Raw genomic sequence first — 22016 nt, 5'->3', positions numbered from 1 at the left:
TAGAAGATATTTACAGATAATTAGAACTCATTCTGGATGATCTATCTGCCAAACTCACCAGATGCATCTGACTGTTAAAGCAAATGAAATGACAGTGAAGCTAGATGTAGTATTTCTGCTCTTTTATGTTTTTATTTTCTTCTTTCAAGTGTTTCATAGGACTGGGAATCCTGAAATTATTTCTTTCCACTGCACACGAAATAGTGGGAACCTCCATTTGTGTGTTTATTTTTAAAACAGCTTCAGTGATGGGCTCATTTCCATAAAATTCACACATTTTTGTACATAGCTTGGTTGATTCTAGTCAATTTATGTGTAACCTTAGCCACAACTGCATTTTAGAATACACCCGTGATTCCCACTATCCTATCCGCGCTTCTGTCAGTGACTGCCAGCCTGCTTTTTGAGTTCTTCTCAGAAAAAAAAAAAAAAAAGTGCATTTGAGAAACCAGATTTCCCATGAGTCATCATTTCTCCACCTTCTCTGATGAATGAAGTGCAATGGTTGGATATCTTCCTGATGATCAGCCTGTCTACTTTGAGACCTAGGAAAGAGGACCCACAGAGGGACTCCAGGGGTACCATGGGCTGTTCTTCATATCCATTGGTGGGCTTGGGGCTTGAGAGGCAGATGCTGAATGTAGGTGCAGAGCTGACTGGAGGACTTGTCAGGCCCTCCGGCCTGCTCTGGCTCCTCTCCCTTAGCTCTGTGCATGTAGAATGCCGTTCCTAACTCGACAAGCCTGCATTTCCGATGGTGCTGGTAAGCAGATCCTGAGCACCTGTTGTGCCCAGTCCCCAAAGAGGAAGCCATGCATCTGTCACGTTGTAGCCCATTCTCCCCCTGGTTCAGTCTCTCCAGCCTCAGATCTCTTGAGACCAGCAACATATAAACACAGTGCCAAACCTGCCACAGACAACATCTATCTGGGTGCAGACTGTATTCAGTATTGATCAAGTCAAGTCTGAATCACTGTGTATATGCAATGGCACACCTGTTGGGCAGGCCCAGGAGTTCCAGTGAGTTGAGTCAGCATTAGAGGAGATTCCAGTTTTGCCCTAAAGGCATCAATACCAGGGAAGATGTGACATAAACAAATATCCAGTTTTGCCAACATCACTGAAGAGAGCAAGTGTCCAGGCTAGCCAAAGAAACATACCTTGCTTGGAGGCTGAGTCTGGACAGGAGCGATCTGGACTAAATATTAGGATGCAAACAAGAAGTGTGTACGTGGGACCAAGGCAAAGGAAAAGAACAAGTTTGGGACTAAGGTTTCTAGGGAAACAAATAGACAACAGACCAGGAGAAAGCCAAGCGATTCCTACTTGAGGCTTTTAAAAACTGAATTATTTCTTGGGCGGCAGTGATGGTTCAACAGTTAAAGGTGCTTACTTGCAAAGCCTGACAGCTTGGGTTTGATTCCCCAGTACCCATATAAAGCCATATGCACAAAATGGCACATGTATCTGGAGTTCTTTTGCAGTGGTAGGAAGTCCTGGCATGCTAAGTCAATAAAAACATTTAAAATATTTAATTATTTCTTGACAATTTTACATATATCTATATCTATATCTATATCTATATCTATATCTATATCTGTATCTGTATCTATATCTATATCTATCTGTCTGTCTATCTATCTATCTATCTATCATCTATCTATCTATATATCTATGTAAAATGTGTCACATTCACCCTGTTATCCTGTCATTCTCCTCGCACTCTTGCTGAACCTCTTCTTCCCACTGAATGTAGTTAGGGTTGCTTGAACGAACATGTGTGGGGCAGTTATTTGCTGGAGCATGGGCAACATATCAGTGGCTGCACCACTGAAACAAATGACTTTCCTACTCTGAGCAACCATTAACTTGATGTCTCATGGTTTCCAAAGCCTGGTTCTTTCAAAATTCCCATCAGGGGCTTGCAGAGGCAGCTTCTCTGTCAGGCACTTCTTCAGGCATCCCAGCTATAGCCGCTGGGTATTTGCTGTGATCAGTTGTAGCATCCAACAATTGTGGACCTTGGTGACACTCTACAGCTAAGGTCTTTAGCACAGTAGCCACAGTAATGGACTCCTGAGTGAATGACTTTTGGCAAGTCTAAAAGGAGAAGGGCTCAATGTGTAAATCACATGCTTGATTTCAAAGACTTTACACAAAAACAGAACATAAACAGTCCCAGTTAAAAATTTTATAGTCAGTACATTTGAAATAATAGTATCTTTCAGTATATTGAAATATGCTGCATATTCAATAAGTTTCAATACAGTGAGTTAAGTAAACTATGTTCCTGAAAGTAATTCTACCTATTTTTTACTACTGAGAATAAGACTTTTTTTTTTTTAAATTAAGTGTGTAGCTTTGTCTGTGTCTGCAATGATCAGGACTACCCTAGAGAAGTCATTTAGCCAACTGAGCTGGGTTTTGTCTTTATTTTACTTCAGCTGATGTGTCTCTAGAGCTTAAAGTTGGAGGGGAACACAATGTTTTCATGTCATCTGTGAAGTATGCACTTGATGGGCTTGCTGAGAAATTCTTTTTCTTAGCCCTGCTGGGTGGCTGTGATTGGATTGGTTGGTCCTCATCTGGGTGTGGTTTCCTTTGGGTGGTACACTGGTAGGTTGGTCTGAGGTCAGCGTGCTTTTTAACTGTTTCACTCATATAGTATTATGCTGCTGCTAAATCAGAATAATATTTCTCATTTTTTAAATTTTTTGTTTATTTTTATTTATTTGAAAGTGACAGACAGAGAGAGAGAGAGATAGAGGCAGATAGAGAGAGAGACAGAATGGGCACGCCAGGGCCTCTGGCCACTGCAAACGAACTCCAGATGCGTGTGCCCCCTTGTGCATCTGGCTAACGTGGGTCCTGGAGAATCGAGTCTTGAACCGGGGTCCTTAGGCTTCACAGGCAAGCGCTTAACCACTAAGCCAGGTCTCCAGCCCTATTTCTCAGTTTTTACAGGTGAAAAATAACATGGAACAAAAATAAGCTTTCATGGAATAGGTTCTGAATTCCAGAAACCTAGATAGGGGTTTCTGCCTTTCCATCCTACCACCCCTATAGGAAAGAGGATGAAACTAAGGTGTAGCAAGAGCAATTCATTTGTCTGGGCTCAACAGCATTGGCACATGCTTATGGAGTATAGATCTCTTAACGGTTCAGAAAGTTCCTGTCGCCTATGTCTATTATTCAATAAAATATATGCTGAACAACATTACACTCTTTCAGTTACTAGTTGTTGGTGTTTCCCACATCTCTTGACTTCCATCACACTGGTGCCTGAACATGTTTGAGAACCGGTTGGATCAGATGGCTGTGGGAGTTGAGCCTGGGAAGTTTGGACCTCTTCCCAAATGCTTCCTCTACTGATTTGTCTTGGGACAGTTTATTCTTTGCTGGAGGATAGAACATCTTGCCAAGATCTCACCTCTAGATTGTCTTCCCTGGGCACTTCCTTTCTGGTGGACAGGCCTGTATTCAGGAAACCATGTAATATATCTGAAGTTGGCTTAGTCAGTAGAGTATCAGAATGAAAAAAAAAAAAAGATAGAGGAGGTCTTCACTGACATTTTACCTGGCTCATAGACTGATGAATTGCCTATCTTCTTCCTAAGGACCAATCATTTGAAAAGAAAAAGACAATCATGTGAGACTGACCCTGGCTTTCTGAGTTCTACGTTTCTTATCATTTGAGTCTTGTAACTTCAAATTGCAAATGCCATTTTCATTCTCCATGCGCTCCTCTTTTTTGTATTTTTCTTGACTGTAGGCTGCTTTTGGTCTCCTCCCCCCACCCCCGCCCTGGTTTTTATTTCTGAAATTGATCCAACACTTCAATACAAGCTTGCTATGCTGGGGGCTGTGGCTTAGAAAGGTTGAGTCAGAGGAACAGCACCTTTTTAAAAAATTTTTTTGAGGTAGGGTCTCACTCTAGCCCAGGCTGATATAGAATTCACTATATAGTCTCAGGGTGGCCTTGAACTCATGGTTATCCTCCTATCTCTGCCTCCCAAGTGCTGGGATTAAAGGCATGTGCCACCACACCTGGCTAGCACTCTTTCTTTCAAGGAACTCAAGGACTAATTTAGGAGGTGGTTTCACTTATAACTAAGAAGCTCTAGTGCCTAATAGAAATCTAGACCCTCGTCCTTCTTACTTCTCCATAGAACTCCAAAGGGAGTCTAAAAGAAGTCCAATCCTCTCCACAAGGATATGCTTGGCTGCCTGTTTTGCGAATCACTAAAGACCCTCACAATACCAACTGTGATGAAATTTTTAGACTTGTCATAGATTGCAGTTATTTCCCTCCTTTTTCTGCATCTCCAAGTGAGTAAGGCAGTGAATTGTTCTAGCAAACTGTTCCAGGGTTTGGATTGCTTAGCAGAGTACAAGTTTCTTCCTCACAACAGTTCAGTATGGGTAGTAGAAGGCCTTCTAAGGCCCACTGACCTGCACAGTCTTTCAGGGACTCATGCTTCTTCCATGATGTAAGTTGCTCATCTTTTGAGGTATCATTCCTTTTTACTTCGTCCTTTGCTCTTGGCCAACAGGCAGGGGAAGAGAGAAACATGAACAAAATGCCAGAAGCTTATGGGATAGGCCCAAAAGCAGTATACATTACTCCACATGCCCTTAGTTAAAGCCCAGTCACATGGCTCTACCCAAGCAAGGGAGGCTGGGAAATGTGACTTTTCTGTGGGCCCGAGAAGCATGTAGCACACTTGCTGTTCTATTACGTTGAGTAACAACTATTGACTTACCAGTGGCAGCCTTTAAATACTGACTCAACTGATGGAGCTATGTCATGTTATTGGCTATTGTAAAAAAGGACTTGGCAGACTTCTCACTGGGATTTTGTGATCTGAGTGATACTACTGCTGGGATATTAGTAACATGCATCTTCAAACTCAGGCAAGTGGACTGTGAACAAGTTCCCATGGCTCACGGAGGCTGGCCAGCCTGTTACTATACCAGGAAAGACTGTGCCTTGAAGAACATGCCAGCATGTACCCTTACAGGTAGGGGGTGCAGCAAACCTGCACACCTGATAGGAAGTTGTATTCCTGGAAGGAACACAGTCATTCACAAAAAACTCAGAAAGCTTCACCTGCAGAATAGTTCCATGGCTTGTTGCCACTGAAGCAGTAAGACAGATCTGATGTCTTTGATTTGTGAGACAGAAGACTTTGAGACTGGAGTTGTCTTGCAGATGCGTTGCTGAGCTGCTTGGACAGAGGAGATTACTGCGTCGGTTCTCTCTGGTTATTTGTCTTGGGTTACTACCATTTATGAAACCTGCAAATAGCCTTTTATCCTGAGGTAAGATTCAGGAGCCATTTGCTCTTCAGAGTAGTCTGGGAATTTATCCATGTACTATGATAGTTTTATGATACACACTATGAATAGACTAGCCAGTGCTTTCTTTTGAAAATATTTTTAATATTTTATTTTTTAAGACAGAGACAGAATGAGAGAGGGAGGGAAGGAGGGAGGGACACAGAGAGAGAGAGAGTGTATGGGTACACCAGGGCCTCCTGCCATTGTAATCAAACTCCAGATTCATGTGTCACTTTGTGCATCTGTCTTCATGTGGGTACTGGGGAATTGAACTTGGGCCATCAGGCATTGCAAACCAATACCTTTAATGGCTGAGCCATCTCTCCAGACCCTTATTTTTATAATTTTTGTTCTCAAGAGGGTTAAGTATTTTCATATGAATTTTATAAATCTTATTTAAGAATGATCAGTTCTAATGTTCTGTCACTAACAGGGGCCTTCACAGTTCATTAAAGCATTGAAGGTCAGACTGAGGTCTAGGTTTTAGTACTCCTCATCCTAAATTCTATCAGTAAATGACGAGTGCCAACTCAATTTCTCCACATATTTTAAATAAATACTCAAGGAAAACAGAGATTTAGATGACTATTCTAAAGGCCTTTTCAGAAGTAACGGGGCAGCTTTATGGCACATTCTCTAGTGTTCAGAACTTTGACATTAATCAGGGGGAATTTTTCTAAAGGAGCCTTAAAGCTTCATTCTGGGAGCAGTCAGTGTCCAGGGAATCTGCTGACCTCTGCTCACTGCTAAGTGAGAAGCTTGGCTCGGGGGTGTAAATGTTATGCCACCAAAAGCTTGGAAAAGCAACTAGCACATCACAGAGTTGAATTCACCATCTAAATAACCACAGGCAGATGGTATCCAAGTTCAATGGGCTTTGAACTATACTAGGAGCCAGGTATCTTAGGAAAGGTGAAATAAGTCATTATAATTTCTTCAGGATTGGTTTGGAACAGAAATTGAGATAAATAGTTTCGTCTCTGAATAGAGTATTAAAACATGCATGGATTGCTGGGCATGGTGGTGCATGCCTTTAATCCTAGTACTTGGTAGGCAGAGGTGGGAGGATCACTGTGAGTTCGTGGCCACCCTGAAAGTACATAGTTAATTCCAGGTCAGCATCAGATCCTACCTCAAAAAACAAATAGCAAACAAAAAAATGCATTAATTGAAAATATAAAAACAATTTTGTTTCAGGAACGTGGGAGGTGTAGGTCATGCGCCATGGGATTCCTCCAGCCTCCTGATAACAGACCTGTATACAGAACCAGTGCTTATGCTTTGTTCTGTGCACCTACACCTGCTAATGGTCTCTACTTTTCTACAGTTTGCTATGGTTGCTGTGGAATGGTCCAGTCCCCTGATCCCAGCTTGTCCTGGGCCTCTCGGCCATGCTCTCAGGCCCTGCTATCCCTCCAGTTGCTACCATGTGGTTGGCAGAGCAGTGGCCCACAGGCAGCCATGTCCTAGTTATTGAAACCTATGAGGTTATATGACCTAAGGAGCTTTGTAGATGTCACCCACTTAGGTTATCTTGAGACCTCTGAGAATGGTCAGAAAACAATGAACCAACCAGCTGATGTTAAGCCCCTTGAACTGTAAGAGAGGCCATGTGACTGCTTTAAAGCCACCAATTTTAGTAATGACTTGTTACACTAGTAAAAGTAACCTAATCTAGTCAGAAGCGAGTGTTAGTGCGGTGAGAGGACAGGAACGGGCAGGAAAATGAGTAAGTAGGAATTGGTCTCCACACTGCTGGATCACTGAAGATGCCAAAGCCTGTGGACATGAGGCTTGTCTGGTTACCCCCAGTGTAAAAGGTAGAAAACATGGGCTGGGGATATGGTTCAGTGGTAGAGTGCTTGTTTTGCAAGTGCAAAGCCCTAGTACCAGGGGAAAAATTAAGAAATGAGGCCCAGGGCAAAACTGAGTGGTGTGTCTAAGGTTTCATTCAAGGCAATGCACAACCAGCTTTGAACTGCCACTGAAACAGCCCAAGAGGATGTGACAAATGAAAGGGCATGAAAAGAAGTCTCAGCCTCCATTACTCTCTGCTCTTTAAGAATGATCAGCATACTGCTCTCTTGCTCTGCTCAGGCCAAGAAATGTGATTTTCTCAGGGGAGAGTCTACAATGGCATGATCCCTGGGTTGTGACTGAGGGCAAAGAAGGTGTTTTCTCTATTCTTAGTTCCTCCTGTGTTCTCCCTCCCCTTCATGTTCTGAGAATTCTATTCAGCTCACACCACTGTAGGCCTGTTCCCAGAGGGTAAAGCATGCTCAGGCCAGATGGACTTATTCTGAGCTCTGGAGTATATGTCTTAAAAATATCTCCAGAGAGTGGTGAAAGATCTTGCTCCCTTTGCTTGTGGGTGTGCAAGGTGATGGGAAAGTACTTTGGCAGTGCATTATCAATTGTTTAATAAAGTTCATATCCATTATTGAGCATAAAGAACAGATAATTGGGCATGATTGAGTAAATGACCAGAGGAATCTAGGAAATAAATTGTGGTGGAAGATTGTGGGTCTCAGAAAGTACTGTGAGAGAGCTAAAAAGACAAAGTAGCCAACTGAAAAAAATCAGCATATGATACTATATCTAGTGTGATATCAGCTGTGGGAAAATGTAGGAAAAAAAAAAATAAGAGAGGTCATCAAGCTAAAATGTGAATCCAGGGCTTCTGGATCATGAGTCATACTTTTCTCTTTCTGTAGATTTTACTGCCTGGATTTTTACATTTAAGATATAGGTGATAAAAATAAAAACTTTGTGAGGCCCAGTGTTATGCCACTGTATGAATAAACCATGTTTTATTTATTAGTTGTGGGATACTAATTCAGTTTTTGTGCTGTTGGGAATGATTTTCTTTGTTGAGCATTCAAGTACAAGCTTTTGTGGGAATACATTTTTTTTCATTATTCATGTGTATGCAACTAGGAGAGGAATTTCTGAGCCAGTTGGTAATAAGTTTCACTGAAAAAGTTGCTGAATTGTTTTCTAAAATCTGGACCTATAGGGATGTAACTAGTAGGACAGGACTTAAGTAAATGACATTAATCCTTCAGTGAACAGTTTGTACAAATTTGCAAACGTTATTAAACACCTATTTCATACCCTGTCCAGCATTAGGTCAAAGGTAGTGTAAAATAGAGTAATTGTTTTCAAGGAACTTGAGCTATTCACCTATTCCAGGTGCGAGTTATAAATCACATATGATCAGGGGAACTGAATTCTTATGCTGTGGTGTTGGACTAGCACTGATCATTTTTAGAGATACTCAGTGTATAAGTTAACATGTTACAAAATTAAAAAAATAGATCTATTTCTAAACTTTATGTAATGGAAAGAAAAATGTCCCTTCATTGTGCATAAGGACTGTGGGGTAGCATGTGGGTGGGAATAATTTAGCATCATTGAGTTTTTGGAGAGATGAAAATTCAGGAACCTGAACAGAAATCCCTGTGGGTGAAGATTGAACCTTGGTAAATAGTAGTTTGTGGCCTGCTAGTCTGGATCTCTTCCACCTCCCCTTCTGAGCCACCTGACTCTGATTTCATACCCTCTGCCCAGGCATAGGCCTCCCTGGGCACAAGCAATACCCCACTGTGTAGTTAAGAAGGAGGCTTTTAATATATTTTCAGGAGGAAAAAAAAATGTCTTCCGAGTTTTAAAAGCAATGCTTTTGTAAGAAGACAAAATTGAATTGCTCATTTATTTGCTCACAGAGTGTTATCTAATCTTTTTTCCATAGATTAGAAAGAATTCCAAGATCAGAGCTGAGAAACTGCCCAAACCAGCTAATCTGCTAGCCCTGCTGATTCCAGAATGTTCTACTTTGGGACGCCTTAGACCTTCCCCTGCAAGCCCACTTATCTCCATTTTAAATATGCCTGACCTAGGGAGGTGGGTGGAAATGGTAGAAAGCATGGAGCCAGCATAATTCACCTCTGTGCAAAGGGCAGCAGGAAGAGTCAGTGTGGGGACTCTTGCCATGGCTGAGTGAAACACAACAGAGAAACAAACCTTAGAACACAGTGTCTTTTCTTGTTTAGTTTTTGTTTTATCTTTTGTTTATTTTTAAACTATATGTGTGTGTGTGTGTGTGTGTATGTATGTATGTATATAGAATGAATATTGGCACACCAGGGCCTCTAGCCATTGCAAATCAACTCCAGATGCATGTACCACCATGTGCATCTGGCTTACATGGGTATTGGGGAATTGAACCTGGGTCCTTAGGCTTCACAGGCAAGAGCCTTAACTCCTAAGCCAACTCTCCAACGTAATTTTTAATTTTTTTTTCTTTTCTGGTTTTTGAGACCAAGTACCACTATATAGCGTATCCTGATATCTGCCTCATGATTTTCTTGCTTCCAACTCTCCAGTGCTGTAATTATAAGCATATGCCATCACATTTCCCTCCTTTCCTTCCTTCCTTCCTTTCTTCCTTCCATCCTTCTTCCCTCCTTCCCTCCCTTCCTTCCTTTCTTCATTCCTTCCTCCCTCTTTTTGTTCTCTTCTCTCTTTCTCCAAATCTACTATTATCTGATTCATAGAAAAAGACAGGTAGGGAATGGGTCAGGATAGGTTTGTATACATAGCTCTGTTTACATGTTTTTAACTGTGTGCTCAGCATTTGGACGAGTAAAAGCAAATATAATGAAAATGAATTAAATTTACAAATAAGAGAAAATGATCTACTGCCACACTACCCGGAATCCACCCAATTTCATCTAACCTCAGAAATAAAGCAGGGTTGGGCCTTGGAAGGGAGAAAATGTTTCTCCTAGTAACAATTTAATTATAGGAGTAGAAGTTGCATATCATTTGTAGTACAAAAATGGCTTTAGGAGTTAAAATTAGTCATAAATAAACAAAACAAAAATAAATAAATGAGGTATAAATAAATTCATGATGACCTTTATGAATATGCATTATTGGATAGTGCTATAATACAGGAGGGTCTGAGAGAATCTGAGGTATCTGGATCTTCTTGACATTCTACTAAATGTCTTCAGATTTGGAGGCTCACACTGTTAATCCCAGTACTCGGGAGGCTGAGGTAGAAGGATTGCCATGCGTTCGAGGCCAGCCTTAGGCTACAGAGTGAGTTCCAGGATAGCCTGTGCTAGAGAGTGAGATCCTGCCTCAAAAAACCAAAACCAGGGCTGGAGAGATGGCTTAGCACTTAAGGCGCTTACCTGTGAAGCCTGGGGACACAGATTCATTCCCCAGTACCACAGCAGCCAGATTCACATGGTGGCACATGCATCTGGAATTTGTTTGCAGTGGCTAGAGACCCTGGTGAGCCATTCTCTCAAATAAATGAATACATAAATAAATAAAATACTAAAAAGAAAACCAAGCCAAAACAATACAAAACAAACAAACAACAACAACAAAAACAGATTTGGTGTTTTGAGTTTTGTGTTTTGTTATTTGTAGTTTTCATGTATCTTTCCACTTATTAATAAGCCACTATTTATTCTCTATTATTGATTGTAACAGAACATCCCTTTCTGCTTCTGGTTTTTCCATTCCCTTATATTGTAAAGGAAATTACAGCATTATTATTCCCATTCTTCTGCATGATATATAACTAAGCATGGGAAAGGTGAATGGCTTTAGTGCATTGGGAGAGGTTGGGAAGAGGAACGATCAGTCTGGGAAAACTGAAAAAGATATAAATATGTCCGTTTTTACCTTATCTTTTACAAATAGTCATTGACATATTTCTAACTTTTTGTTGTATTCCACTAAATCTCCCTTTTAGGATTCTGCTGAGTCCGGATGTTATCTAAGGGTTACGCTTTCCACATACTGAGCAGTTTCCGCTTTCCTTTTCACTGCATAAAGTTCATAAACCCCCTCTGCTAGCATTAGCAGTTTTCCCCCCATCTTTTTATTTTGATGGACTAACACAAACATAATGTTTTAAACCACACGCAATCCAAGCTTCTAACCCTCTTTGCTCTTCCTCCTCCTCCTGGTCTATGTTTCTCCTCTGCGGAGGAAGTTCTGCATTTCTTCTACCCATGACAATTTCAAAAGCATGCAGTAAAATATAAAATTTGCCCACTTGGTGCCAGACGGATCTGAAGGTGCCCAAGTCCTTCAAAACAGGATTTCCTGTGGCAAGGAATGCATCATGGTTGACCCATTGGGAAACCCAGAGAATGATTGTGGTTTGAAGGTGGTTAAGGGGTCTGAGCAGTTTAGATCAAAAGGCCTAATATCTAAGTTGTAGTCATGGATGTATATGCTGTAGCGTCACAGAGGCTGTAGCTTTTCAGTGAGAACACAAGGGGCTTCCAGGGAGAAGGTGAATGCAGTTTGTGTTGACTCTATTTCAAAGGCCTCTTTGCCCATCTGAGATTTCTGCCATGTCTGCATAAGGTGATTAAACAGTTAACCCAGTGCACATGGTGGATGGGGGACACATACAAATATAGTAAATGTGATCAAGAAGGGTGTTTTGTGCCCACTGGGCTTGAGATGCAAATGGGAGTGGTTCCCAAGCAGAGGAGATGGAAGGGCATGGGGGAAGTTGACTTTTGCCTGGGGCTGGGGGCTGGGCAAGAGAGGGGAGTAGCCAGGGATAAGACATTGGACTGCAGTGAACATCTTGATTTTTTTTTAGGGGGGGAGCACAAGTGGACATCCTCCTGGAACAGAAGCTATAGGGGTGGGAGTGTATTGAAGCAGAAATAGGTAGAAGCTTTGCATATGCTTGACTTGGGAGAAGCTTATAGTGCCTAATGTGTGTGTCGCATTTGCCACCTTGTGCATCTGCTTATGTGGGTACTGGGGAATTGAACCTGGGTCCAGCAAGCACTTTAACCAGTAAGCCATCTCTCCATCCTTGGGCATTCTTCTCTAGGCTTATATGTATATACTATGTTAGGATGGTTCAGATCTCTTTTTTTTTTTTTTTTTTTTGAGGTTTGGTCTCACTCTGGTCCAGGCTGACCTGGAATTAACTCTGTCATCTCAGGGTGGCCTTGAACTCATGGCAGTCCTCCTACCTCTGCCTCCCGAGTGCTGGGATTAAAGGTGTGCGCCACCACGCCCAGCTAGAACTAATTTTTGTTAAAGTAGTGTTATTTTTGCTATGATTTAGCCTCAAAATGTACAACACCCTGCCACTGTCTGCTTAACGTGGAGCCATAACACCACTACACTAGATAGTAAGCAAATGCTGCTATTGCAGGATAGGACAGGAAGTGTGTAGTAGGTTCATCTTGTGGTTTCCTTTGAATGTACTGTGCTTAGGAGGATATCTGTAGCCTACTTTCACCTTCTCTATATTTCTGTTTTTATACTGACTATAACCTTGAAACCATATCTTTAAAATGATGATTAAAGCTGGAAAGATTGTTCAGTTGATAGAGGCCCTTGCTGTGCAAGCCTGAGGATCTAAGTCCAGATCCTCAGTGCCCTCATACATGCTGGGCATGGTGGTGTGTGCTTGCAATCCCCGTGCTTGGGAGGCACTGACTGGGAATGTTTAGAGCTCACTGGTTAGCTAGCCTAGCCAAATAGGTGAGCTGTAGGTTAAGATTGAGATTCTGCCTCACCGAATAAAGTGGAAGCAGGATATGGTGGCTGACACCTCTGATCCCAGGGTTGGGAGGCTAAGGTATGAGGATCACCTTGAGTTTGAAGCCATCTTGAGCTATAAAGTGAGATCCAGATTAGCTATGGCTACAGTGAAGCCCTACTTAAAAAAAAAAAAAAAAAAAAACACTACAAAAACAAATAAAGTGGAGAGGAAGTTAAGTCAACCTCTAGCCTCCTCCCATGCACCTATACACAGGTGGTCCCACATACATACAAACAAGCATACACACACATCACACCCAACAAAGAAATATAAAAGAAAATAAAATGAATATTGAAGTCAGTGTGTTCTGACAGTGTTGATCAATTTCTCAACCCTACTGGGAGAGATAGCCTTGTTGTCTGACCAGTTTGGGGAAATTACACATTCAAAATTCATACCAGTCTTGTGGGGCTTGGCTAAGGTTGTGATGTCTCACTTTCCTGGGGCCAGGAACTTGAAGAGAAGTGGGAGGGTTGAGCTTGTGAAATTTAGGTTGTCGGATTCCCATGCATGCCAGTCAGTGTGCATTTATAGAGACAACCCAAGAGATAGCTGCCCAGACTCAGACAATTATAGGTGTGTCCCGTTTTATACCACAGCTGCTGTCCTCTAACCAGCTTGTCAATCAACATGATCATGGGGGTGGGGGAGGGGAGAGGTTCAGATTCAAAAGATCCTTGAAAACCCTTTTACTTTGTCTGTCTCTTATTAAGCCTATGGTTTTTTTTCTTTAAAAATATTTTTAATGTTTAATTTTTGTTTACTAGAGAAAGAGTGAGAGAAAGGGACAGAGAGAGAAAGAGAGAGAGAGAGAGAAGAGGGGAGGGGAGGAGAGGAGCGGAGAGAATGAGCATGTCAGGCCCTCCAGTCACTGCAAACAAACTCCAGACATGTGCCACTTTATGCACCTGGCTTAAATGGGTCCTGGAGAATAGAACCTGGGTCCTTTGACTTTATAGGCAAGCACCTTAACCATGACACCATCTCTCCAGCTCAAGCCCAGGGCTCTTTAATCACATTTCTTTCAAGGAAAGCTGTTTGTAGGCATTGTGCTCTGGCTGTTTTTCTCTTAAAAAAAGGATGGGGGCTTTGAAATCTCTGATCCCTACTGTATAAAGAATGCAGGAAGTATTCAGAAGGTATCTCATTGTATTGTTAGGTTTCCTGGCTTTTTGCATTTACTCATTGGTTGATATTTGATGCATTAGCTGGTAGATAACAATATTACAGGTGCCTTGTGCATAGATTTAAGCTGGTGTTCATGCATACTGTATGGAAATGAGAGCAGGTAATGAGAGCAGAGCCAGTTCTCTCCTTTTCTAGAAGAGTTACATTCCATTGTTGTGGCCTCATTAATCCTGCTGTGTGGAAGAAGACACTTGCCTTACTTGTTTTGTGGGTAATTGTCCATATCTGTTTTCACTAGTGTATAAGGTGTGCTTTGAGATAATAATGCTTTTCATTGTACATGCTGTATCTAGTTATGGATTCTTAGGCCAACCTGGTGAATTAGTTTTCTGAACTAGTAGTTGGGGCAAAAGCCATCAATTAAATAACTTGAATGTACAGTTTTGCACTAAAAATCAAACTCTAGATGCAGGAAAGTTATATAAAGCTGACCTGCCTTTGAAATGCATTTTCATTATTTTGTTTTGCAGGATAACAAAGCCATTGACTTTTGCTGATTGTGTTGGGGATGAACTTCCTTTAGGATGGGAAACTGTATATGATAAACAAATTGGAATTTATTATATGGACCACATAAATAGTAAGTAGAATGCCACCATTGTATCCTTATCTGGAAGTGATTTTTTTTAAGATTGAATCTCAAAAATATGGTAAACTCTGTGTGTGTGAGTGTGTGTGTGTGTGTATGTGTGTGTGCACGTGTGTGTGTAAGTACAGGTATGTGTGTGCCATAACACAGGGGTGGAAGTCAGAGTATAGCTTTGGGTGTTGGTCCTTGCTTTCCACCTTCAGGAAGCATCTCTAGTTCACCACTGCATTTGTCAGGCTAGCTGGCTTGAAAGCTTCTGGGAAATTCTGTTTTCTCCTCCCTTCATACTGTAGGTGACCAGGAATTACAGATGCTTGTGCTACAGCATCCAGTTATACACAGGTACTGGGGATCTCAACTCAGGTACCCACACTTATGTAGCAAATTCTTTATCCACTGAGCCATCTCCCTGGCCCATAATCCCTTATTTTGTAAGGCAAAATGAACATGGTTGCCCAATACAACATTGAACGAGGTTTTATGTATGTAATATGAGTTCTCAATGCATGAAGCAGGCATATGGTCATATCTCACTTCTGTGTCCTGCTGAGGACTGTGGTCATATGTTCAATGCAGGGTTTTACTATTTGCTGTAAGGAATAAATTTCACAGACAGTCTGGAAACACAAGTACGTTGCATGTTTATTAGAATTTTTCTCTTGTCTATTTCAGTTAACACCATAACCCCTTTTGCTCAGTGTGTGTGTGTGTGTGTGTGTGTGTGTGTGTGTGTGTGTGTGTGTGTGTTAGCGAAAGAGAGAGGCAAAAGACAAGAGGTCTTTGACCTTGCCAGTGTCCTTTGTTGAACTGCCTGGATCCGTGTTTCTCAAGATGGGTTGATTGTTCTCCAGTGCTCAGTCTTGCTGTTCTGCTTCTTCATCAGCCTTCTTTGATTAGATCTCAACTAGGGCTCCATTTCTCTCTCTCATTTTCATTATGGCTTTTGTCATTTGGCTACCGGGGACATGAAACATGGCTTTTCCTTTTCTTGCTTCCTTGTCTTTAAGTTTCTTTAGGGTGAGTCTATAGATGCATGATGTTCCCTTCCTGAATAGCTGAGGTTCTTTCCTATCTTGGACCTGTGGGTCCAGTTCCTAAGTTTTCAGTTGCCCACATCCTTTCCTGCATGGGAATCTTTGCGTCTCAGATCTTGGGCATTGGAATTTCCCCTGTGTGGCACTGGTCCTTGAGTAGTTGCAGCTGTTTCAAAGACTGGTCCATGGTGATTGGAGATGGGGATAAGGACTATTCTGGCCCTGCTGACCTCCCATGTAGGTATCCAGGCGGCCAGGAGCATCAAGCTAGATTTACCACCTACTAGAAAGGGTGAGGGACCTGCAGAAGAGAGGCTGGGGCCCAGCACATCAGGACTGCTGTGTGCTTAGGTAAATGGGACCACCTAGTCTTACTTTCCCAGCTAATGGCTGAAGGGCCAACTTCTGATGCACAGTTCTATCTTGCTCTTTGCGTCCCCTTGCCCATGGCTCTTGGCACTATGATTTTATCGCTAAGCTTTATTCTTCCCAGGACTAGGTGGTATGGATGCTTGCCACATGGCATAGAAATTGGCCCTACATAGATTTTGGGGGAAGTCTGCCTGTTGCTGTGCCCCAGGACCCACTCTGGTCAGTTTTTTCTCACAAACCCAGTTGACTCATTCTCTAGCATCCCCTTGTTTACCATTGATGTTTCTTGCCTGCTTGCTCACTAAATCCCAGCAAGCATTTCTGGAATTTTTCTATATTGCCCTGATAGTCCAGCCCTGGGAACACAGGAAAGTGAGAGTAGATCTCCATTCCTATGGATTTTATACTCTAGAAGTGGCCATGCACCCAAAGAACAAATAGTCACCAAAGACTTTCTTTTTTAAATTCTTATTTATATATTTGGGAGAAAGAGAGAGAGAGAGGGAGAGAGGTACAGAGTGAGAAAGAATGAGAATTGGCGTGACAGGGTTTCCATCCACTGCAAACGAACTCCAGGTGCATGTACTACCTTGTGCATTTGACTTACATGGGTTCTGGGGAATGGAACTTGGGTTCTTTGACTTTACAGGCAAGCTCCTTAGCCACTAAGCCATCTCTTCAGCCCATTATTTTATTTTATTTTATTTATTCATTTGAGAGAGAGAAAGAGAGAGAGAGAATGGCAAAGACTTTCTTCTAGCCACTAGTGTCATGAAGGATGGGCTATCCTATGGGGCTGGTGGGTGAGGATAGCAGTTTGGGGCAGTGCCACCTCTTCCCTGCAGAGCTTCAGAGAATTCAAACACTTTAAACTCTTTATAGGATAGAATCTGAGAAGTTGACTATTGAAAATGGAACTCTGTGGAACCATGGTGCAGTAAGGGACCAGAGAGGCCTGGGTTTGGGAAACTTCAAGGTTCTCAAAACCCTTGGGGGCACTAGAACAGTGTGAACAATGCTATCACCTGGCCTGGTACAGTGGATCTCACAGCTGAATAAACATCAGGAACATTCGGGCAGTTACAAAAGCCTTGTACCTACCCCACCTCAGGCTGGCTGGTTCTGAACTCCTTTACTAGATTAGGACTCTAATTTCTGGTGTTCTGCTTTGTTATTTCTCTACATAAAAGAGAAAAGGCCTAGGGCTCAGTAGCACTACCAGCAGGAAAGTAGTCAGGGAGAGTGTTTCCAAGGAGGATTTACCTTGGAACATTTTGTAAGTATGTATGTGTAAGTAAAACAAAAACCATATAATATACCTTCCTAACCTCTCCAGGTGAAAGTCACAGGTCATGCAGTTCAGGAGTACGTGGTGCATTTGTGCAACCACCTCTATCTTGTTGCAAAACACTTTTATGATCCCCAAAGGGGAAATCCGCCCCATTAAGCAGTCACTCCACGGGTCCCTTTCCTCCATTTGCACATAGACACAAGGCTGCTTTTGGTCTCTATGGATTTGTCTGATCTGGACATCTCATATCCATAGATTTATACACTGTGTGGCCTTTTGTGCCTGGCTTTCTTCCCTTAGAATCCTGTTTATGAGGCTCCTTCATTTCAGAGTCTGTCCATGTGATACCACCAGTTCTTCATGACCTTCAGGTTGTTAAGGGAGGGAGACTTCAGAGTGGGAATTCTTTGAGGATGGGAATTAGGTTGGATTTATAGCTTGGCTAAGCCAGTGGGTCCAGATGATGTTTCTCAGTGTGTGAGAAAAGGCAGAGGGCAAAGCAGCGTGTGATGCATGTCATTTGGCTTCGTTTTGCTCTTGGTAGTGAAAGAATGATGTGTGAGAATTAGTTATGCTTCAAAAGGACTGGTTCATAATTTTTCTGGGTCTTTCCAGAAGGAGAGGTGACAGGCAGGTAGCTGGGACTCACAGACTGTAAGTAATACCCAAGAAAGGTTATAGTTAGAGATAAGCATGGGCTCTTCCACAGGCTTGCACAGTGGGAAGGCAGAAGTGGGCAATGGCCATGTTGTAGGTGGGAGGCAATCAGGAAGTCAACAGAGAATGAAAAGAGGAGAACAAGACAATTTCAGAGACAGTCGTGTTTCCATCATCCCACAGTGGCAATGAAAAGAACATTATTTTCAATATCCACCACGTTGGCAGTTCTAAGCTCACTTCAGTTTATCTCCTCCAACACTTACTGTCTTATATTGCTTTCCCTTCTTCTATGGAGTCCTTTATCTCTTTAGAGTTTTCTTCTCATCTGAACTGTGGAGACATAAGTAGAAAGTGGTCCATACTTCAGACAGATTTATGATGTAGAATCTTCTGTAGTGTGCATCCTGATAATTGATTTATTCTCATGTAAACTAGCCACAGAACTGCGTGACTATTGGCCAGCCTGCAAAATTGATCCTCCATTCACTCGTGTTCTTGCCCTTTTCATTTCAGAGCTTACCCAGATTGAGGATCCACGAGAGCAGTGGAGGCGAGAGCAGGAACGGATGCTGAAGGAATATTTAATTGTAGCACAGGAGGCTCTCAATGCCAAGAAAGAAATCTATCAAATCAAGCAGCAGCGGTTTGAGCTGGCTCAGGAGGAATACCAGCAGCTCCACAAATTGTGTGAGGACGATGGGCGCTCATATACTAGCTGTGAGTTGACATCTTTCCTTCAATGAACATGTGTTTCTTTAAAAGCCACTCCCCTCTTAGGTTCTCTGAATATGTTGTGCCTTACTCAGGCAATGTAGCTTGGTAAAGACCCCCTTCACATGCTTGTAGGTAATCCATATTTATCAAGTGTCTATGTTGTGCCCAAACACTGGGGTATGGTAGTAAGCAATAAAGAAAGGTTATGTGGGGATCCTCAAAAACAAACATACACACCATTACAATTTTAGGCTGTGACATGAAACAGTCCCTTGTCTCAGGGATTGCCAGATTTAAAGAGGGCCCCACTCAGGGGTTGCTGCAGTTGACACTACCTGTCTGGAATGATCTATTGGGAAACACAGTGGCTTCATTAGTGCTGAGAGAGACATCCAAGAGTCTGCAGGCATGCCAAGCTCCTGTCTTTATGTAGAGGTCTTTCCCGAGTACTAGGCTTCATTGGATAGAACACTGAAAGAAGAGGAATCCAGTGTAACTCAAGGCACTGAGGCTGTATCTCTCTGTTTCTCATATAAAGGCTGTCCCTTGCTGTTCTTAAAGGGTACAATGTTTAAATGCAGAGGCTTCCAGACGTGAACTCTCATTTCATTAGCACTTAGGTGGTATTCAGGTGTGGAAGAAGCTCGGTTCAGTTCTGAATACAGAGCCTTTTATGACATGATTAGTCACTGCTTGAGTCCATTCATTTTGAACCAACAGAGTTATCACATTTAACAGCCCTACATGGGTACTCTTGACCATCACTATTCTGGGTGCCAGTGAGTTCCAAGAGAATATATAAAATTGGTACTTCTAGGTTTTATTTTATTAATACCTAAGCCTAACTGAAACATGTCATGCCTACCTGCTTTATTGCTAGATATTTGGCTCTGGTGACAAAGTTTTGATCGCTAAAGATGTGATTATTGTGTGTGTGTGTGTGTGTGTGTGTGTGTGTGTGTGTGTTTCTGTGTCTGTGTTATGAGTCAGAATGGAATTAAGGATAAAGGACCTTATGTTTTGTGCTCCTTTTTTATTGCAGCTCCTGGTAGAAGTGAAAAAGCATAGAAGCTATGGGAAATGGGGAGGGTTTGGCTCGATAATAGGAATTTAAGATATTTCTATTACCAGTGCCTTGAGGGAATGGAGGAGACTCAGGTATAATGATATGCTTCTTCCAAGTCATCTTATCTCTTGGTCTTCAAATACTGGCTCATGCTAGTTTATTTTTTTAACTTTCCATCAGAAGGTGAGAGGTCAGCTCTGTGCTAAACTTTAGAGTCTGATGTCTTCTTTCCACAATTCTCTTGTCAAGTCTTGCTCTGGTTTTGGAAACAGGGCATTAGTGGCTATATAAGACACACTGGGAAGTGTTCCCTTTTTAATCTGAAAGGGTTTATGTAGGATTGGTATTAATGCTTCCTTAACTGTTTGAGAGCACTCACCAGAAAAGCCACTTGGCCTGGAGTTCTTTGTGGAAACATTCTCGACTGCAGATTCAATATCTTTAATAGATACAGGGCTATTCAGGTTTTGTTTTTCTTGAGTCAGTTTTTATTTTTGTATGTTTCAAAGCATTTACTACATCTAATCCAAAAGTCTTTTTTTTTCTATAAGGGATCAGTTTTAAATATTTTAGACTTTGTAGACTCTACAAGTTATCCTTTCATTGTCTGTAGGCTCTGAGGTGGTGAGTTTTCCTTCATGCCTGATACTCAGAGTATGTGTCTTCTTTGTCAATTTTGTTTTCTTTTGAGACAATATCTCATGTAACTCAGGCTGCTCTTGAACTGAGCTATGTAGCTGAAGATGACCTTGAACTCCTGATCCTCCTGCCTCCACCTCCAAACTGCTGGGATTATAATCATGGGTCACCACTTCTGGTTTCTCTTTTATTCTTTTTTTTTTAAATCATATTTTTATTATTATTTTTATTTGTAAGAACAGAGAGAAAGAAGAGAGAAAATGATGTGTCAGGGCCTCCTGTCATTGCAAATGAACTCCAGATGCATGTACTACTTTCTGCATCTGGTTTACATGAGTACTGGGCAATCGAACCCAGGTTGTTAGGTATTACAGGCAAGTACCTTAACTAGTGAGCCATCTCCCTAGCCCCTTCTCTTTATTCATTTTTTTCTTTCTTTTTTTCTTTTTTGGTTTTCTGAGGTAGGTCTCACTGTAGCACAGGCTGACCTGGAATTCACTATGTAGTCTCTCAGGATGGCCTTGAACTTGCTGGGATTAAAGGCATGTGCCACCACGCTCAGCTTCTCCTTATTCTTAATCAGAATAGCTAAACTTTTGTCAATTGTATTTATCCTTAAAATAAACTGGCTTTTGTGCCCTCCATTCTTTTTATTACCTGTTTTCTAGTTTTGATTTTTCTTCTTTTTAATTCCTTCTTTCTTGAATATTCTAATGTTTACATTTCTCAAAGAATCTGTATATTTCCTCAAGTCTAATTGTTAGCATGCTATAAAGGGTCATAGTACATTTGTCCTTAATTTGTTCTTCCTTTTTTTTACATTTAATAAATTTGTATTTTTATTTATTATCAATTGTTTAACCTTTTATCCCAGAGCTTCCATCCAGCTGCCTCACCAAGGGTATGTTGCCATGCATGCTGCCCTAGGAACCCTTCAAGCTGTCAGGAGAGCGTGCCCACCTGCCAACCTTTGCAGGGAGCCTGCATCGTGCATCAGGGTAGCTGACTAGAACACCTTCACTTAACAGGCCTTGGTGTTCTGGACCCAAGCCAGCCAACCAGATTAAAGCATGTAACCAGCAGCAAATAACCAAAGCTGGTCCCAACAATTCAAACTGCACCATGTTAGCTTCTGCCTTGCTGTCCTCTCACCTACAGTGAATTTCAGACAAAAGACATCTGAAAACAAAGGCAATGATATGCTATATGAAGTTGTTATCATGAAGGCCCCAGAGACATCAGACTCTTCTTCCTTTCTAGCCTCTTAAAGTACAAATGTAGGTCACTGACTTTAGGCTTTTCTTATTTTTTATATTCCCCTTAAGCTCCATTTAGCTTCATCCTTCAGATTTTGGTATGCTGTATATTCATTTTCATGAAGTACAAAATAATTTCTCATTTCTTTTGTGACTTAATTTTGACCCATAGGTTCTTATTTTATTCTATATTTTTCATTGGGATACAGACATTTACATATTATTCATTTTGGTATTTTCATAGGTTCTTAAGAAATTTCTGAT

General features: G+C 41.7%; 1 protein-coding gene across 1 annotated transcript in view; it reads left to right on the top strand.

Moving 5' to 3' along the window:
- The window catches only part of Wwc3 (WWC family member 3), a 121432-nt gene that overhangs the window by 26744 nt on the left and 72672 nt on the right, over positions 1 to 22016 (top strand). Inside the window, exons 2-3 of the mRNA XM_004663693.3 lie at positions 14602 to 14711; positions 18591 to 18794. Of these exons, the coding sequence (XP_004663750.2) occupies positions 14602 to 14711; positions 18591 to 18794 (314 nt within the window). The remainder of the gene's footprint in view (positions 1 to 14601; positions 14712 to 18590; positions 18795 to 22016) is intronic.

This window comes from Jaculus jaculus, chromosome X (assembly GCF_020740685.1).
Source record: "Jaculus jaculus isolate mJacJac1 chromosome X, mJacJac1.mat.Y.cur, whole genome shotgun sequence".
NCBI classification, from domain to species: domain Eukaryota; kingdom Metazoa; phylum Chordata; class Mammalia; order Rodentia; family Dipodidae; genus Jaculus; species Jaculus jaculus.
The sequence above is the reverse complement of the archived record's forward strand: the minus strand, read 5'-3'. Positions and strand labels throughout refer to the sequence as shown.